This window comes from Zootoca vivipara, chromosome 2 (genome assembly GCF_965207765.1).
Source record: "Zootoca vivipara chromosome 2, rZooViv2.hap1.1, whole genome shotgun sequence".
Classification (NCBI taxonomy): Eukaryota; Metazoa; Chordata; class Lepidosauria; order Squamata; family Lacertidae; genus Zootoca; species Zootoca vivipara.
The window spans coordinates 67886868-67902965 of record NC_142584.1 but is presented as its reverse complement, the minus strand read 5'-3'; the positions used below and the strand labels follow the sequence as shown (position 1 = coordinate 67902965).

Sequence of the window (16098 nt, the reverse complement as noted above, 5' to 3'; positions counted from 1 at the left end):
TTTTCTAATTGAGTTAGAGAAACATCAGGGCAGCCAAAGATGAGGAGCAGAATTCAGTTATGGCAAAAACGGGTAAGAGAAGGACTGAACGAATATCTTTCATCGAACAGATATAACCTGTAATACTCATTATAACCTAAAGTATTCACCAAACCTTATTTGTTAAATTTATATCCCACCTTTTCATATATATATATTTTAACAAGGCAGCTAACATGAGAGGTTCTTAACCTACACAAATTGTGGTAGATAGAGAAATTTTTACAAACTCTTGCACAAACTCTACCCTCATGCCACCCCTTCAGGGCTTACCTCCTGAAAAACCGCCCCAAGCATCAGTACAAACATCAAATCATAGTTGCAAAATACGTATCTCAAAGTGCTTTCAGTTGCTTGTAATTCAAGAACACATTTGACTATCAAAAAATGTGAACAGAATTCAAATATTTTCGTCCCTTTCAACATCCTACCATTTTCAAAATATTTAGATTTATTGCTCTGACAAATATATAAGGCGGCTTAAAATAGAATTTTCTTCCCAGAAAACCTAGATACCTGTAGAGTACAGAACTTTCTCTGCACCCAGAATCCCCTCTTTATATTATTTTTTTCTGCTGTATTGCAGCACACAGAACATTGCATTCAATTTAGTTTTGGCTGAATGCTCTGTAAATGGTTGACAGGATTGTTCAGCTCCCTAGTTTGGGTATAGCTCCTCAAGCAGTGCCAAGGACTGTTGGAAATCAAACCCCACCAGGCACGTTTGTAATCCCCCCCCCATACACACACACACACACACACACACACACACACACACACACACACGTGTCAGGATCCAAAGAGAAGTTAGACCTTAATACAAATGAAACACATACTTTATGCCTGCTTATACATACCAGAGTGCTAAAATAAATTTCTCTCCTCTAAATTCTAATTTACTAACGATTTAGTGAACTTTTCATTCGGTGTAGTTACTCATGAAACGGAACTCAACCCTACTTTATCCCAATTCTCTATTTCCAAACATACTTCTCAGAAACATAAACACTGGGATTAAATTCCAAGGATTTGTTTTTCAGCTCAAAGGGTTTGCTTCAAACATTTCAAAAAGAAATCAGTTGACACTGAAAGTAAAACAAAACTGCATGCACCTATGTTTTAACTCTAGTTTTTCAATATGATGCTGTATTGCTTTTAACTATTTACTACTAGTAGTCAACCTCTCTGGGAGTAGAAATAAAGAAGGGTGTGAAATTATCATTTTCAAATAAATATTTTATAGTAAATATTTCTTAAATTACTAAAAAAAAATTAAAATCATAAATTTGACCAAAATCACATTGTAAACAGCAATACATAAAGGAAGCAGAGAAGTACTGATCATATGATTTCCCTCCCAGTTAGGGGTTATTACACTGGATGGCCTCTTTCTCACTGTGATTAAGAACACTGTAGGGAAAATATCCACATACTGACAAATGTTTGTATCCAGCAGAACAGACTTACTTATTACCAAACTTAAAACCATGGAGAGACCTGGTCTGAATAGAGACATTGGATAAAGCCATCTCACCCCTTGCTTTTTCCTGTAAGACCAATTGCCGTCGTTGTTAACAGTCAACAGGTTTACCATACCTATCAGCCAATCACCCATTCCCACCACCCTTCTGAGTAATACCCCTCCCCACCCTCTCACTATATATAAGGGTCTGGTGACTTCTGTTTCAGTATATCTGAAGAAGTGTGCATGCACACGAAAACTCATACCAATGACAAACTTAGTTGGTCTCTAAGGTGCTACTGGAAGGATTTTTTTTTTATTTTGTTTCGATGGCGGCGGACCAACACAGCTAGTACCTACCTGTAACTAGGCTTACTTAAGCTACTCAGACCTAACAGCAAAACATGGGGTGGTTTTCAACTAAATAATTGTGCGAACAGAACAACCTCTGCTTGCACAATGGATCTTTCTCCCTACATGCACCCCATAAAGGTAAAAGTAAAGGGACCCCTAACCATTAGGTCCAGTCGCGGATGACTCTGGGGTTGCAGCTCTCATCTCGCTTTATTGGCCGAGGGAGCCGGCATACACCTTCCGGGTCATGTGGCCAGCATGAACCAGAGCAGTGCACGGAAATGCCGTTTACCTTTTCGCCGGAGCGGTAGCTATTTATTTACTTGCACTTTGACATGCTTTCAAACTGCTAGGTTGGCTGGAGCAGGGACTGAGCACTGGGAGCTCACCCCGTCGTGGGGGTTCAAACTGCCAACCTTCTGATCGGCAAGCCCTAGGCTCTATGGTTTAACCCACAGCACCACCAGCGTCCCACATGCACCCCATACCAGCATCAAATCTGCTCCAGAGGCCTGGGGAAACCCATAGAACAGATTTAGGGGGCACAGGGAGGAGAGATGGAGGACAGAATGTTTGCCTAAGTGCTATCTTGAATTTCACCCATGGTTTGGCATCACAAAAACAAGCCTTAGGGCTTTCACTCTGCTTCCTACCCCCACACGAGAAAATAAGGAACTTCCAGCCATGATCTGCATCAAACCACCATTCGCAGTTTTGCCCAAACTATGGCTTTACTGCAAGCGGTGTTCAACTCATAGTTTGCAAACCTGGCTTATAGGCATTTTGCACAAAGTTTAGTCAGCTGGGTTCAGACAACTGCAAATTATGATTTGCCTCAAACCGTGATCAGAAGCTTCTGATCTCCATGTGCAAAAGGAGGAGGAACTGCATGATGCTAAGGTACATATGGCCTGGTCTTACATCTCCTCACAGCCCCCGAGTTTCCTTCACAGAAGCAGCCCTAATAGCACAAAGACACTGCTCTTTATACACCAAGTTCAAAAAGCAGTTTGAATTTTGCTTCCCTTCAAACTGATGCAAAGTCTCCAAACAGATTCTGTACTCAGGATACTGAAAGCAGTTTGGAGGTACTCCAAGAACAACTTCTGAAAAGAAAAAATTGCAACTTTGTGGATGTTTTCAGTGCCGTTATCCAGACTGAGGGTATACTGTATAAGCAAACTATTTGATTCCCACATCACAGCGACCCAGGAAATAAGTGTACTAAGGATGTAGCACGCACTAGTAGGTTACATGACTGTTTGCTTTAAAGAAGTTACAGATTTTAAATCCTTATAGAGATTTCTGTTACAATCAGACTGGAGCAGGAAAAGGAAAGGAAAAGTTCCAGAACATCTCTCCATTTTTCCTCCTGCATCTCTCACCCCTCCTGGAACTATAATATTTATGTCTCACATTCCCTACCTTCATGTTTAACCTTGTCCATCTTTGTTTGCCTCCCCAACCCCCAACAAGAAAACTGCTAATTATTCCCTAACCAAACTTCATTTGGACAAGTCAGGAACTTAAGGATTGAGGCCAGGAAATTTTAATGAAGCCATCCTCTGAAATGAGAAGTCCAACCCAACGTATAGAAACTTGGGAAGCATATAAGTATAGAAATGTTTCCACTGAGCTATTTAAAGCTATCAACATCTGAAGATACTGGAATTAGGTGCCACTTTAGAGGTGCCACAAAATCACACAAGAAGACTATTTGTACATAGTATGTTACAGGGCAAGTATTTCAGGGATGAGAAAAAATCTTGCCCAATGAGAAGATTTAATAAAGAACATCCACTAGAAACAATCCACTGTCATCTCCAGAAGGCTTCCTTAGGAGTGTTTTTTGGGGGTTTTCACGGCTAACGTAGAATTAGCAAGTCAGCTGTAAATCATCTCTGCTAAACCTGGGCTCAATCCTGAAGAAGGCAAGGGAAGACTAGATGACCCAAAGGCCATTTAATCAATAGTAGTAAGGATGTCAGAAAAGGAAGCCATAATTGCAAGGTGAAATGTAAATCCACCCAACAGACACTGAATAAATTCTCACCTGTAGTATAATCTTTCAGGCGCATATTCTTCACTGGTGTCCCAACACACGCTTGGAAAGCATTAAGAATCTACAGAAGCAAACAAAGTTTTAGGTTAAGGTTTTTTATTTTTTTAAAAAAAAACCTACATAACATTTTTTAAAAAGGAACATTCTGTTCTACCACAGGGCTGCCTCTGAAGACAGTTTGGAAACATCAGCTGGTGCAGAATTCAATGACCAAGTTGCTCACTGGTGCAATCCTGGCACAACTGCACTGGCTGTCAATTAGTTTTCAGAGCCAATTCAAAGTGCTAGTTTTGATCTATATAGCCTTAAATGCCTCAGGTCCTCCATGGCCGCCTCTTCCCCTATGAACTGACCCAGACTCTGCAATCACCATCTGAGGCCCTTATCTGTGTGTCTCCTCCATGAGAGGCCCAGAGGGCAGCAACACGAGAATGGGCCTTTTACACAGAGGCTCCCCACATAGAATGCTCTTCCCAGGGAGGCTTGCCTGGCGCCCACATTACATACATTTAGGTGCCAGGCAAACACAATCCTCTTCAAATAGGCCCTTGGCTGTTGAACTATATTTGGCCTTTAAATGTGTGTGTTGGGGGTGTTATTGTTTTCACTATTGCGTTGTGTATTTTGTGTTTTTATGTTGTAAACCACCTAATGATCTTTGGATGAAGAACAGCATATAAATTTAATGAACAACAACAACAACAACAATAATAAAACATATGGAGAAAACTGTTACTGTGGAATACTGGCTGTTCTAATTAAGTTTCAAGAAGCAAAATAAATACTTACATCATCTTTTGTTGCAGTTTGAGGCACTTTTCCTAGTCGAATCAGCTTGCTTGGTTTTATATCTTTGAGGCCGGTTCTATAATCCTGGTCCTTAAAGAAAAAGTTCAAGAAAAATATAAAGACAATAATGAAGGCCTATCATTTTAACAGTTTATAATGATTTAAAATAAATAACACAGTATTGTTTTTATATAAAACATTCACGATGTTGAAGCACAACCAGCTTCACATGTTAACTGTTTGAAGTCCCCTGTCAGTCAGAAATGTGGAATTTGAATTACTAGTAAACAAAGGAAGACTACTAGATTTGAGAAAGTTTCAACATTATAGACTATCATTGCAATATTACCTTACAGTAGCTTAACTAGGTTTTAAATATACAAAGGAGGGGAGGCTGTAATTAACATATTCTTCCAAAGCTTTCATAAATATGTTTACACATGATTATAGATACAAGCTTTCCAACGAATCACATACCTGAAGATCTGGCTGAGAATCTTTAGAAGACCTGCCCTCTGCAAAAGACTTGCCATGTTCATAGTCAAACAGCTGACTTCCTGGCAGTCGATGATCTACATCTCGATACTCAATGCCCCTATAGTCTGTATCTTGCCTTCCAAGGAAATCCAGGTCACTTTTTTCCTCAAGTCCAAGAGCAGATGGTTCAGATACTTGCTGTTCACCTGCAGGGAACTCCTGATTGCTAACGAAGGCCTGAGAAGGCTTATCTTGGTCCTGAAGAGTGGGAAGAGGACCACAGCTACTTTGGAAGTCTAGTGAAGAGTCAGTCTTGGGCTTCTGTCTTTGAGATTCTTCTTCTCTGGCTCTTGGTTCTGAATGTGGAAACTCCTTGCTTTGAACACTAAAAGACCTCTCTCTGGCAGCAATTCCAGCCTCATCTACCTCACATTCTCTATCTGTTGGTGGCACTGTAGAAAGGCTATGCTGGTAGTCCACATTTGGGTCCACCGAGGGCACATCTCTGTCTGAAAAATCCACAGGAGGTGGCACATCCCTACCCCTAAAATCCTGATCAGCCTGAGATTTCGGCCTATTTCTGAAATTTGAATGGGATACATCTCTGTCTCTGAAGTCTAGGTCAGCTGCACCCACGCTCCTCAAGTCCATATCAGGCATTTCTCTTTTCCTAAACTCTGAATATGGCTGCTCCCTGCCCCTATAATCCTGTTCAGGCATGTCCCTTGCCCTAAAGTGTGGGTGAGATCCATCTCGGTTTCTGAAGTCTAAATCAAATGTTCCCCTTGCACGAAAATCAGATGGAGCATCATCTCTGCCTCTATAGCTCATATTATGAGCTTCCCTATCCCTGTAGTTCATACGGAAAGAATCCCTATTCCTGTAATCCATTGGAGGAATGTCTCCTTCACTATAATCCATAGATTGCCCCTCCCTATCCTGGAAATCTCCTTGATACATCTCCCTGCTTCTAAAATCTGGAAGAAGTGGCACCCTGCCCCTGAAGTCCAAGTGTGACTCATCTCTATTCTGAAAATCAGAAGGTGGGTAATCTCTGCCTCCAAAACCATGCAAATGACCCTCCCCACCTCTGAAGTCACTATGTGGTCCATCTCTACCTCCAAAGCTGAAAGTAGGTTCCTCTCTGTTGGCAAACTGAGGATTGAGGATGCCTGGGTGTCCCTGGATATCAAAAGGAAGTGATTCTCTGCCAGAGAAGTTGCCAGAGTGTCTTTCTTGAGCAAGACTATCAAGGGGAGGAGGAGAGTAATCCCTGTTCCACCCGGGAGCAAACCTTTCTTCTTGGCTCCCACTGTAGAAATAAAGACAGTGTTATTCATAATGTCCTTCGAGTTTGTAATCTACACATCAGCATGTTCTTCTCTAAACCTTTTACAGAGCTGTTCAACAGTAAGATCCGCAGAAGATATTGATGTTTGGTAGTTTAAGAGGAGGTAGTATACGACAGGCGTGACAAGTAAACTTGCGTACTCCCATTTCACCATAATTCCCAGTTGAACTCAACATGGAATACCTGAAATATTAATGAGTCATTGAAGGTAACAATCTACATAGTCTCACAGTACATACAGCTGGGGCATTTGGAATTCTCCATTAAGGAAGCCACCGCATTTGTCCTTGATGCTCCTCCAAACAAAGAATTTCCATTAAATCTGGTTTTATCACTTTCTTAAGCAGTTGAGCAACTATGCTCATGCTGCTATATTCATAAAACAAGGCCTTTGTGGACAAGCTCAATATCTGAATGACACTGCCCAGTCCATGTGTTAGTTGTACTAATGTACTATCAGGGAGGGGAGACAAATATGAAATTTTATATACTTTCCCGGCTCACACCATTGTCTTACTTTGATCTCAATTTGCAGTAAAGCATACTGCACCTTCCCCATGTGCTCCTTCATCTGCACCATAAAAACTGCGTACCCATTTAACATGTCTCATGCGTATTTAGTAGTTAGACCCACGCATAAAAGCAAAGCATCTCTGTCGTCTGCTGATGGCTACTATCCATTACTCTTTGAAGACAATTCCCCAAACCTATCAATGTGGTTCTGTCAGTATAGCTGTTTCTCTCAAGATTTTTCACTGTGTCAGAGCATATGCATGCATGCCATAAAGCTTCCAGGAGCATTTGATCCTAGAAACTCCAAGGCCCTACACAAGGCATAATGTACGGTTCTAGTAGCCTAGCAAAGTAGCTTTGGCCACGAGGGTCAATTTCATGTCCTCCACATATAAACACGAGCATAAACACTCTTCCATGACCATATAGTGTCCCAACATTGAGTGGAATCTATTTTCTGGAATCTACTTTCTGCCAAAGCATCATTCAATAATTCTTGTAGGCATTTATTAATATAACTGCCAATTTGACAAGGGAAATGTTCATACGTTCCAAGTGTACACTGAGTTATATGCACCAGCTACATCTGCTTCCAGGATACTCCCTTCTATCCTCTTCCTCTCACCAGCATTCCATGACCATTGAGCATGGTCCCCCCAGAACTAATGGTACCTCCCTCATGTGTACTCGAGACGTTATTCTGACTACATACAAAGCAGCACTAGGAAACCTTGGGGAGGAGCTGGTGGAGGGAAAGGGCAAGCCCTCTGAGGATGCTGTGCAAGTGGGTTGTCACAAGTGGTTACCAATTATGAAGCAGAGATTTTGTGCCGTGTTATTATATGGCATCTAGCCCAATGCAGGACAAATATAAATACAAAAACGAATTTCATGTTAAACACTTACCGAAAAGGACCCATTCTGTTGGCTGGTCGAGGGTTTCCCCACATTTTGTCTGTGGTAAGACAAACAGAAGAAAGAGTTCTTGTTTTTGTCAAACTGCAGCTTTGTTTTCTACAAGATACAAATATGATAAAAAGCCAACTAAATTAGCATCCTTCTGGCTAATGAATTTTATCTTTTAAACCAGAAAATATTACTCAGTTCAACTTCTTGAATGATTTGAACCTACAAGGCAAGAGTCAAAAGCTAAGCAGTCGACCACTGTGCAACAGAAAGACAGTCTGCCTTTCCATTGTGAACGGTGAGACTTAACTATTCTAAATCAAAACATTTCCCCATCAACTCTGCTGATAAAGAGGTTTGCAAGGTCCTATGTTTCACAAGAGTGGTTGAATCAATGACAGCCTAGAACAAGCATCCCCAAACTTCAGCCCTCCAGATGTTTTGGACTACAATTCCCATCTTTCCCGACCACTGGTCCTGTTAGCTAGGGATCATGGGAGTTGTAGGCCAAAACATCTGGAGGGCCGCAGTTTGGGGATGCCTGGCCTAGAACCTTCATCAGGTCTTTCAACATCTCAGTGAATCCTGCACATCTACAGACAGCATTTAACTCAATCAGAATAATAAGCCCATTGTGATGAGAGCAACTTAAACCATAGCATCAATACCGCAACATGGGTCATATCGAAAGGAAAGCAACAGGTGCTAATTTATTGTGTGAAGCTGTTCCATAATTTATTCAGAAGTGTCAAAGGAGATGAGATATGGAGAATGGAAACACAGGAAGAAGAAGTATGAGTAAGGAAGGAGGACCAGCAAAGCACACTGCACAGCAGAGAAAGGATCTCTTATTTAATCTTCACTGAACTTTACACACATCTAAAAGGTAAAGGTACCCCGACCGTTAGGTCCAGTCGCGGACGATTCTGGGGTTGCGCGCTTATCTCGCTCTATAGGCCAAGTGAGCCAGTGTTTGTCCGCAGACAGCTTCCGGGTCATGTGGCCAGCATGACTAAGCCACTTCTGGTGAACCAAAGCAGCGCACGGAAACACAGTTTACCTTCCCGCCGTTTACCTTCCCTATTTATCTACTTGCACTCAGTGCCACTTCCAGTCCATCCTAACTGCCCACAAATAAATCACCTGTGTTTTGCCAAAAACACTAACAAGATGCTCTTTATTCTGGATATTGGCAAATGTACAGCACTTCCTGAACTCCACCACAATTTGCCTTAAACACCCACTCTATAAAGAACAAAAGTCTGTATGCATCCCAATTTAAATTGATGCACAAGATGTTGAAGGTGAAAGAAGAAGAAAGATCAGAACCATCACTATTAATCATAAAGGAACAACCATGATACTAGTTGCATTATGTCTTGATCAGAAGAACTCTGCAAATGAATAATATGACTCAAAAATGGGCAAATATGTGGCTAGCACTATGCCACGTTGTCCAATTGGGCTGTTTCCAATGTTTGTATCAAAAATACTTTTGTTTCCAGAATACATTCTAGGGCTTGGCTTTAAAAATAAATCTATTAATCTGCATTTCCACAACCAATAGGCAGGTTTTCACTTAATACAATACACATTCCAGTCCAGAAAATAAATATTATTAATCTGATACTGATAAGTAAAAAAACAAACCTGCTAGCATTAATTCTGCATGGAAACTTGTCTTTTCATGGATGGGGAAGTTTCAGGTAAAGATTATAATCTAAACTAAAGCAAAAATGTGCTGAGTTCTAGATACCTTGCACACAAGTGCACTGGCGGGGGCATATTTTGGTACAGTATACATTTTCTTCCTGAATTATAGTTTGTCACTTCCTATACATGCATTGATTTGAGCATTATAAGAATAACTACTGAACAGATAACTAACTGCATGCTATCCAAGCAAAAAGCAATTACAGTACTGTACTACATTCTCTGATGATGACAAACAACTTTCCATCACTTGCAACAATGAACTGCTATAGTTTACACAGGACAAACAGGATACTTTCTACAAAACAATGAAAGGACAGAAAGCAGCGATTAGAAATGGCAGCACAAGAGAAACTAGGTGACTATTTCAATCCAAGGACATTCCATTTTTGCCCTGAAGGTTACTGTACACAACTTTAAAAAAGAACAATTTTTAATGGCAGACAAACTAATTGTAGAGGTATGTCCTTTGTTTTCCAAGAACTCAATGTGATGCATTTTAAAATATACCTTTTATTTTAAAATAATAATTATACTTTAAAAAGTGTTCAATATATTGATTTCCTGATTTTGAGTGTTTTTGATGCTGATGATTTGTAATGATTAATGCTTGTTTTAAAACTGGTTCTTTTGTTTATTTGCATTTTCAGTTATTTATTATATTATATTATATTTAATAATTGCTTAAAGCCAGTTTGGAATGGGTATCTTCTAGCAGCATATAACTGCAGCTGTAACAAAATTAAAATATGGCTACAGAATTAGGTGTTCCCAAGCCAATGCTCAAATAGTGTGTGTTCTGAATAAAAATTCTACCATATTAAAACTAATAAAAACAAGAATATGCTCTATATCCATCAACAAGTCTTTCCAGATACAGTATTCAGTAAATATAATGGGGGGAAATGCCACATAGTTTTTAATTATTTCATTTCTGTATCCCACTCATACTCTAAGGAGCTCAGGGAGAGGTAAAGGGTTATTGAGGGTTTGCATAATTAGAATCTGTCGTTCGTTTATGTGTTGCCTGCAGCAGCAACATGTCACTGAACAAAGTGTGACCGCATTTGCTTTGATTCTAAGAGTATGGTTATTACTCGTAGCCAATTAATTAAGGCCACACTCCTAATTCTACCATCTTGGGGGTAAATACAATGGAGTTCAATAGGACTTGCTTCTAACCAGATATTTTTAATTAATTTATTAATATTCTATCCCACTCTTCCTCCCAAAAGGCCAGTTAGGGATGAGCTGTAAAAATGATAGGATTACATCTACACAACTTCACATAAAATTAAAATATTTTTTTAAGGGAAGAGCACTAGCGTTTTAGATTATCATAGAATTATAGAACTGTAGAGTTGGAAGGGACCTCAGGAGTCATCCAGTCCAACACCCTACAATGTGTGTGTGTGTTACTGCTAGCATTCTGTCGTGTGAGACATGGGAAGGCGGGAGGCCCCCTTCTAAGACAGCAGGTGATATCTGCTGTTTTCATAGTTAACTATATAAAACAATGAACACATTTTAAAAAATAAAAACGCCTTCTTAAGATCATTTGAATTTACTAACTTTTCACTTCCTCTCCAGATGCTTGCATAGTTATTCCTAGAGTCAGGGATTTTATTTTTGTTTCTGTACCTTCAGTTCCAATTATACTTCTGGATCACAAATCTGCAAGCACCCCACATCTCCTTGACAGAGTTTAACAGCACAGGAATCCATCTTACTACACAAGCCAAGCCAATGGTACATCCTCCAGCTTAGCCTACACTGGCAGCAGCTCGCCAAAGTGTCAAGGAAGAGAGGCCTGCCAACTGAAGATATCAGTACAGTACCTGAATGGGAATCTTCCAAAGGCGTTCTCACAGGAAGCTTGAAACCCATCGCACCCCAATTATTTATTTAATTTAATGTGTATACAGTACCGCCCTTCACCCGAAGATCACAGGGCGGTTCATAAAACAAAGAAACAAACAAACTACAGAAAAAGGACACAAAAAACATAATAAACCAACAGTCCTCGCCGTCGCCGGGTGCAGAACTTGTGTCTACCTCCTTCACTGTTAACAAGCGGATACCCCTCGAGGCCCACCTCTTCCGGAAGAGCATTTCTACGGCCCAAACGCCCCCCTCTTATAGCCCCCCACCCTGTAAATGCCACGAGCTGAGGTATGCCTGGCAAGAGGTTCCCCTCCCCGCCGACCTGTCCCGTGCGGCCCTGTCAGCGCCAAGCGCGTTTCCCGCATGCGGTCTCGCTGCTCCAAGACGGACAATGGGGGGGCACCCTTTCCCTACCCTACGACCCAAGGCGGACGGGAGTCGGCCGCACATGCACAGCGAGGCAGCCCCGGGGCCTTTCACGCCAGAGAAAGAGCGGGAGCGCGAAGATACCCACCACAGGCAAGGCAGGCAGCTCTGCCACTCTGGGCCTCCACACCGAAGCCGCAACGCCGATCCGGAGGAAACCGGAAATTCCGGTGCTCTCAACCATGTGACCTTGCAAAGCGCACCCAGCCATCCTGGGGCACGCGCACAGCGGCCTATACGGCTAACCATAGACTTACGGAGGATAGAAGGGCCAGCTTCCCAGATAGCTTCGGAATCCATGTTTCGGGGTCTCCCCAAGAGGCGGGAGCTGCCCAAAGAAAACAATGGAGAAATCCAGGATTTTATCGTCGCTGGGGTTGGGCAGCAAAAATAAGAAAATCAAGGTTTCCTACGGAATTTCCTTTTTCTTTTCTTTTTGTAGTTGAGTGCTTTCAAACTTTAAAGCCCAACGGATCTGCAGTCAAGTCATTGAAGCATAAGTTTTCTTGTATGCAGTAGGAAGCTGGGTGGGGTTGGTAGCCCTTTGTTGCAAGAAAGCTAGACCAACGTCAGCCCGCCTTTCACTTAAAATATTAGCAGGAAGCTGCACCTAAAACTGGTGTAAGTTGAACGCTCTTCAATTTGGAAACAATGCACTGGCATGGGAACCGCTTTAAAGGTTTTTCTTACAATCAGTGGTATATAAATATAATCAACAAAAAGAAATGAATTTTTAAATTTCTTAAAACTTAATAATAATAATAATAATAATAATAATAATAGAAAAGGCGTGATTTGCTGTCGGGTGCTGGAGGTGGAGAAAGTGCTGCTGCTACCAAATCACAGCTATGCCAAAATCCTGGATTTCTTTATTCTATATTCCAATTTTGTTATCTGCTTGTTGCTACCAGAAACCAGACAACAGCCACGTACAAGAGGGAACTCGGAGTACAGTACCGGTAATCCCAAGGTTTGAAAAAGTACATACATAAAAAGGCAAAAGAAAACCCTGGGAGAAATGAGAAGTCAACCTAGTGAGGACTGAGCATCAGTAGCTGCAGGACGCTGATCGATTGTTGCAGGGGTGGGGAAATGCAATGGAGTTTCGTGGACGAGGGCTGGGTTGAACCGCGAACAAAATCACTCTGAACTAGAATATGGTGAGGAGCAGACTGTAAATCCATAAATTAATAAACGTTTTGTGTAGACAGCTCTCACTTATGCCCCATGGAATAAGAAAAATATAGCTAAAGATTGACTCGGAAAATCAATCATCAGACAACTGAATTGTAATTCTAATATTTGTATTTTTATAATGCTCCTATACGCCCTAAATGCCCTGCTTGGAAAGAGGAAATAAAGAAAAAGAAAACTCACTTGCTCAATGCGGAGGGGTATGTGTCTTATAACTACATTTCCCAGGATGCTCCGCTACCCACTTCCTCCTTTTCTCTAGCGTCGATGTGCCTACTGGGACTTGTAGCTTTATATTCATGTGTTGAGCCTGTAAACGACGGAGACGACAAGATTTGTGCTGTTGATTTTTGCTATTGATGAAGTTGGTCAGTACTGCGGTGGTGGTATAAACATTCCAGTCATATAGAAGAAAGGCGGAAGCAGATTTATCTTGAAGGATAGCAGAATTTTATGTGAAGCTCCCCTGATAATGTTATCATATATATCGAAGTTTGGGAGGGCATTCTGCACATGATCTGAAACACTTTTTGTTGTTATTCCGCATGTTGTTTGAACAAGGCTTCTCATTGAATACGTTTGGAGGCTGACCTCAAGACTCTTCTTTCACCCTCTTTTCTCCTGTTTTTTCAATAAAATTGATCAAGTAAGGCATGCTTAATGAAGTTGCAGGCAGTATTTGGTTCTTTAATTGTTACAGTGCTACCTTACATTTTATATAATTTATTTGTTTAAGTTTTAAACATTGTAAACTGTCTCGGGTACCTTGGAAGAAGGGGGTGGAGAGTAACAAATAAAATAAAATAACACTTGATAACACTTGTGGAGGGTTTGTGTATTAGTCACACACTATCATGACTTGGAGATGGGTTTGGGCTGTGCATGTCAGCATAGTTAGCAGAATGCAGTTAGGTTTGCAAAGCAGAAGGGAAGGTGGCACTAAGACACAGCCTTCAGCCTCATCAAGCACTGGGCAGTAAACCTGTCCCTGTCCTTTGGTTTCATTGTGGTGATGGAGGCTTGAATGTGTAAAGTTGTGGGGTGGAATGCAAACACATCTCCCCCAGAAACCAGTAGGCCAAGCCCTGCCCTTTCATCACAGAGGTGATGCAAATGGCTATAACGGTGAAACTATGTTTCCTATTTCTTCCACTTTAGGCTCCTCAAGAAGCATTTCACACCTTACCTGTCTCTCTTGAAATGCGTACACCTAGTCTTCCTTAAATGTGGGCTTGACGAGACATTCATATTCTCAGTGTAATTACCGTAACTTTTCTGAACTATTTTGTCAAGCAGCGTCAAGGGAGCATTGCCACCGGTTTCCAAGTTGAAGAATGAGATACTAGTGGCATGTTCATAAAACATTATGTTCATTCATTTAAACCACTTAATGGCAGCAGACCTCCAAATGCCAGTTTCTGGGAGAGAAACAGTGAGAGAGGCCTATTGTCTGCTTTTGTGCTTCCCAGGGGCATCTAGTTGGCCACTGTAGGGAAAGGGATTCTAAACCAGGCATCCCCAAACTTCAGCCCTTCAGATGTTTTGGACTACAATTCCCATCTTCCCCGACCACTGGTCCTGTTAGCTAGGGATCATAGGAGTTGTAGGCCAAAACATCTGGAGGGCCGCAGTTTGGGGAGGCCTGTTCTAAACTAAATGGGCCTTTGGTCTGATCCTCAAGTTCTTAAGCATTTTCAGACAAGATGTTGCAATTCTGCATCTTCAATTGATAGAATCTTGCCTACCTTCACCAGTTTTTTTTTCTGCACCAACCCTAAAGTGCCTAATTATTGTGATTTCCAAAATAGTGCTATAAGGACAAACACAGTAGGTTTTGGGGGGGGGCGGGGATCCTTCAAGATCAACATGTTGCTCCTTCAAGAGCTTTGCACTTGTGGAGCTTATTTCACAGATCATAATTTGGAACAGGTGCAAGGAAGTAGCTATGACTGCCATTCCACACATACTTAAAGGTAAAGGGACTCCTGACCATTAGGTCCAGTCGTGACCGACTCTGGAGTTGCGCGCTCATCTCGCATTATTGGCCGAGGGAGCCGGCGTATAGCTTCCAGGTCATGTGGCCAGCATGACAAAGCCGCTTCTGGCGGACCAGAGCAGCGCACGGAAACGCCGTTTACCTTCCCGCTGTAGCGGTTCCTATTTATCTACTTGCATTTTGATGTGCTTTCGAACTGCTAGGTTGGCAGGAGCTGGGACCAAGCAACGGGAGCTCACCCCGTCACAGGGATTCGAACCGCCAACCTTCTGATCAGCAAGCCCTAGGCTCAGTGGTTTAACCACAGCGCCACCTGGGTCCCATTCCACACATACTTACTTGGGAGTAAATCCCATTGTATTGGATGCGGTTTACCTCTGTATAAACCTGCAACAGAATGACCTGAAAAGTTGGGTGAACTGTGATTATGGAAGTTTTAAGGACTGCCAAGGTTGAGTTAACTGAGCTGTTGTTTAGTCATTCAGTCGTGTCCGACTCACATAGCTGCCAAGTTTTCCCTTTTCTCGCGAGGAAGCCTATTCAGCATAAGGGAAAATCCCTTTAAAAAAGGGATAACTTGGCAGCTATGCCGACTCTTCATGACCCCATGGACCATAGCACGCCAGGCACTCCTGTCTTCCACTGCCTCCAGCAGTTTGGTCAAATTCATGTTGGTAGCTTCGAGAACACTGTCCAACCATCTTGTCCTCTGTAGTCCCCTTCTCCTAGTGCCCTCAATCTTTCCCAACATCAGGGTCTTTTCCAGGGAGTCTTCTCTTCTCATGAGGTGGTCAAAGTATTGGAGCCTCAGCTTCAGGATCTGTCCTTCCAGTGAGCACTCAGGGCTGATTTCCTTCAGAATGGATAGGTTTGATCTTCTTGCAGTCCATGGGACTCTCAAGAGTCTCCTCCAGCACCAGAATTCAAAAACA

The 16098-nt window shown here is 41.8% G+C and overlaps 1 protein-coding gene across 8 annotated transcripts in view; it reads right to left on the bottom strand.

The window, feature by feature from the left end:
* RBM6 (RNA binding motif protein 6) overlaps positions 1-12115 on the bottom strand; it is a 54088-nt gene extending 41973 nt beyond the window's left edge. For 2 of the 8 annotated variants that reach the window (XM_088662140.1, XM_088662142.1), the window contains exons 1-5: positions 12065-12115; positions 7954-8061; positions 5184-6717; positions 4707-4796; positions 3909-3978 (exon numbers count right to left, since the gene is read on the bottom strand). In XM_088662140.1, the coding sequence (XP_088518266.1) occupies positions 3909-3978; positions 4707-4796; positions 5184-6143 (1120 nt within the window). In that variant the 5' untranslated portion in view covers positions 6144-6717; positions 7954-8061; positions 12065-12115. The remainder of the gene's footprint in view (positions 1-3908; positions 3979-4706; positions 4797-5183; positions 6718-7953; positions 8062-12064) is intronic. The other 6 variants (XM_035105986.3, XM_035105988.3, XM_088662141.1 and 3 more) reach the window with 3 other exon arrangements.
* Between the last annotated feature and the right edge of the window lie 3983 nt (positions 12116-16098).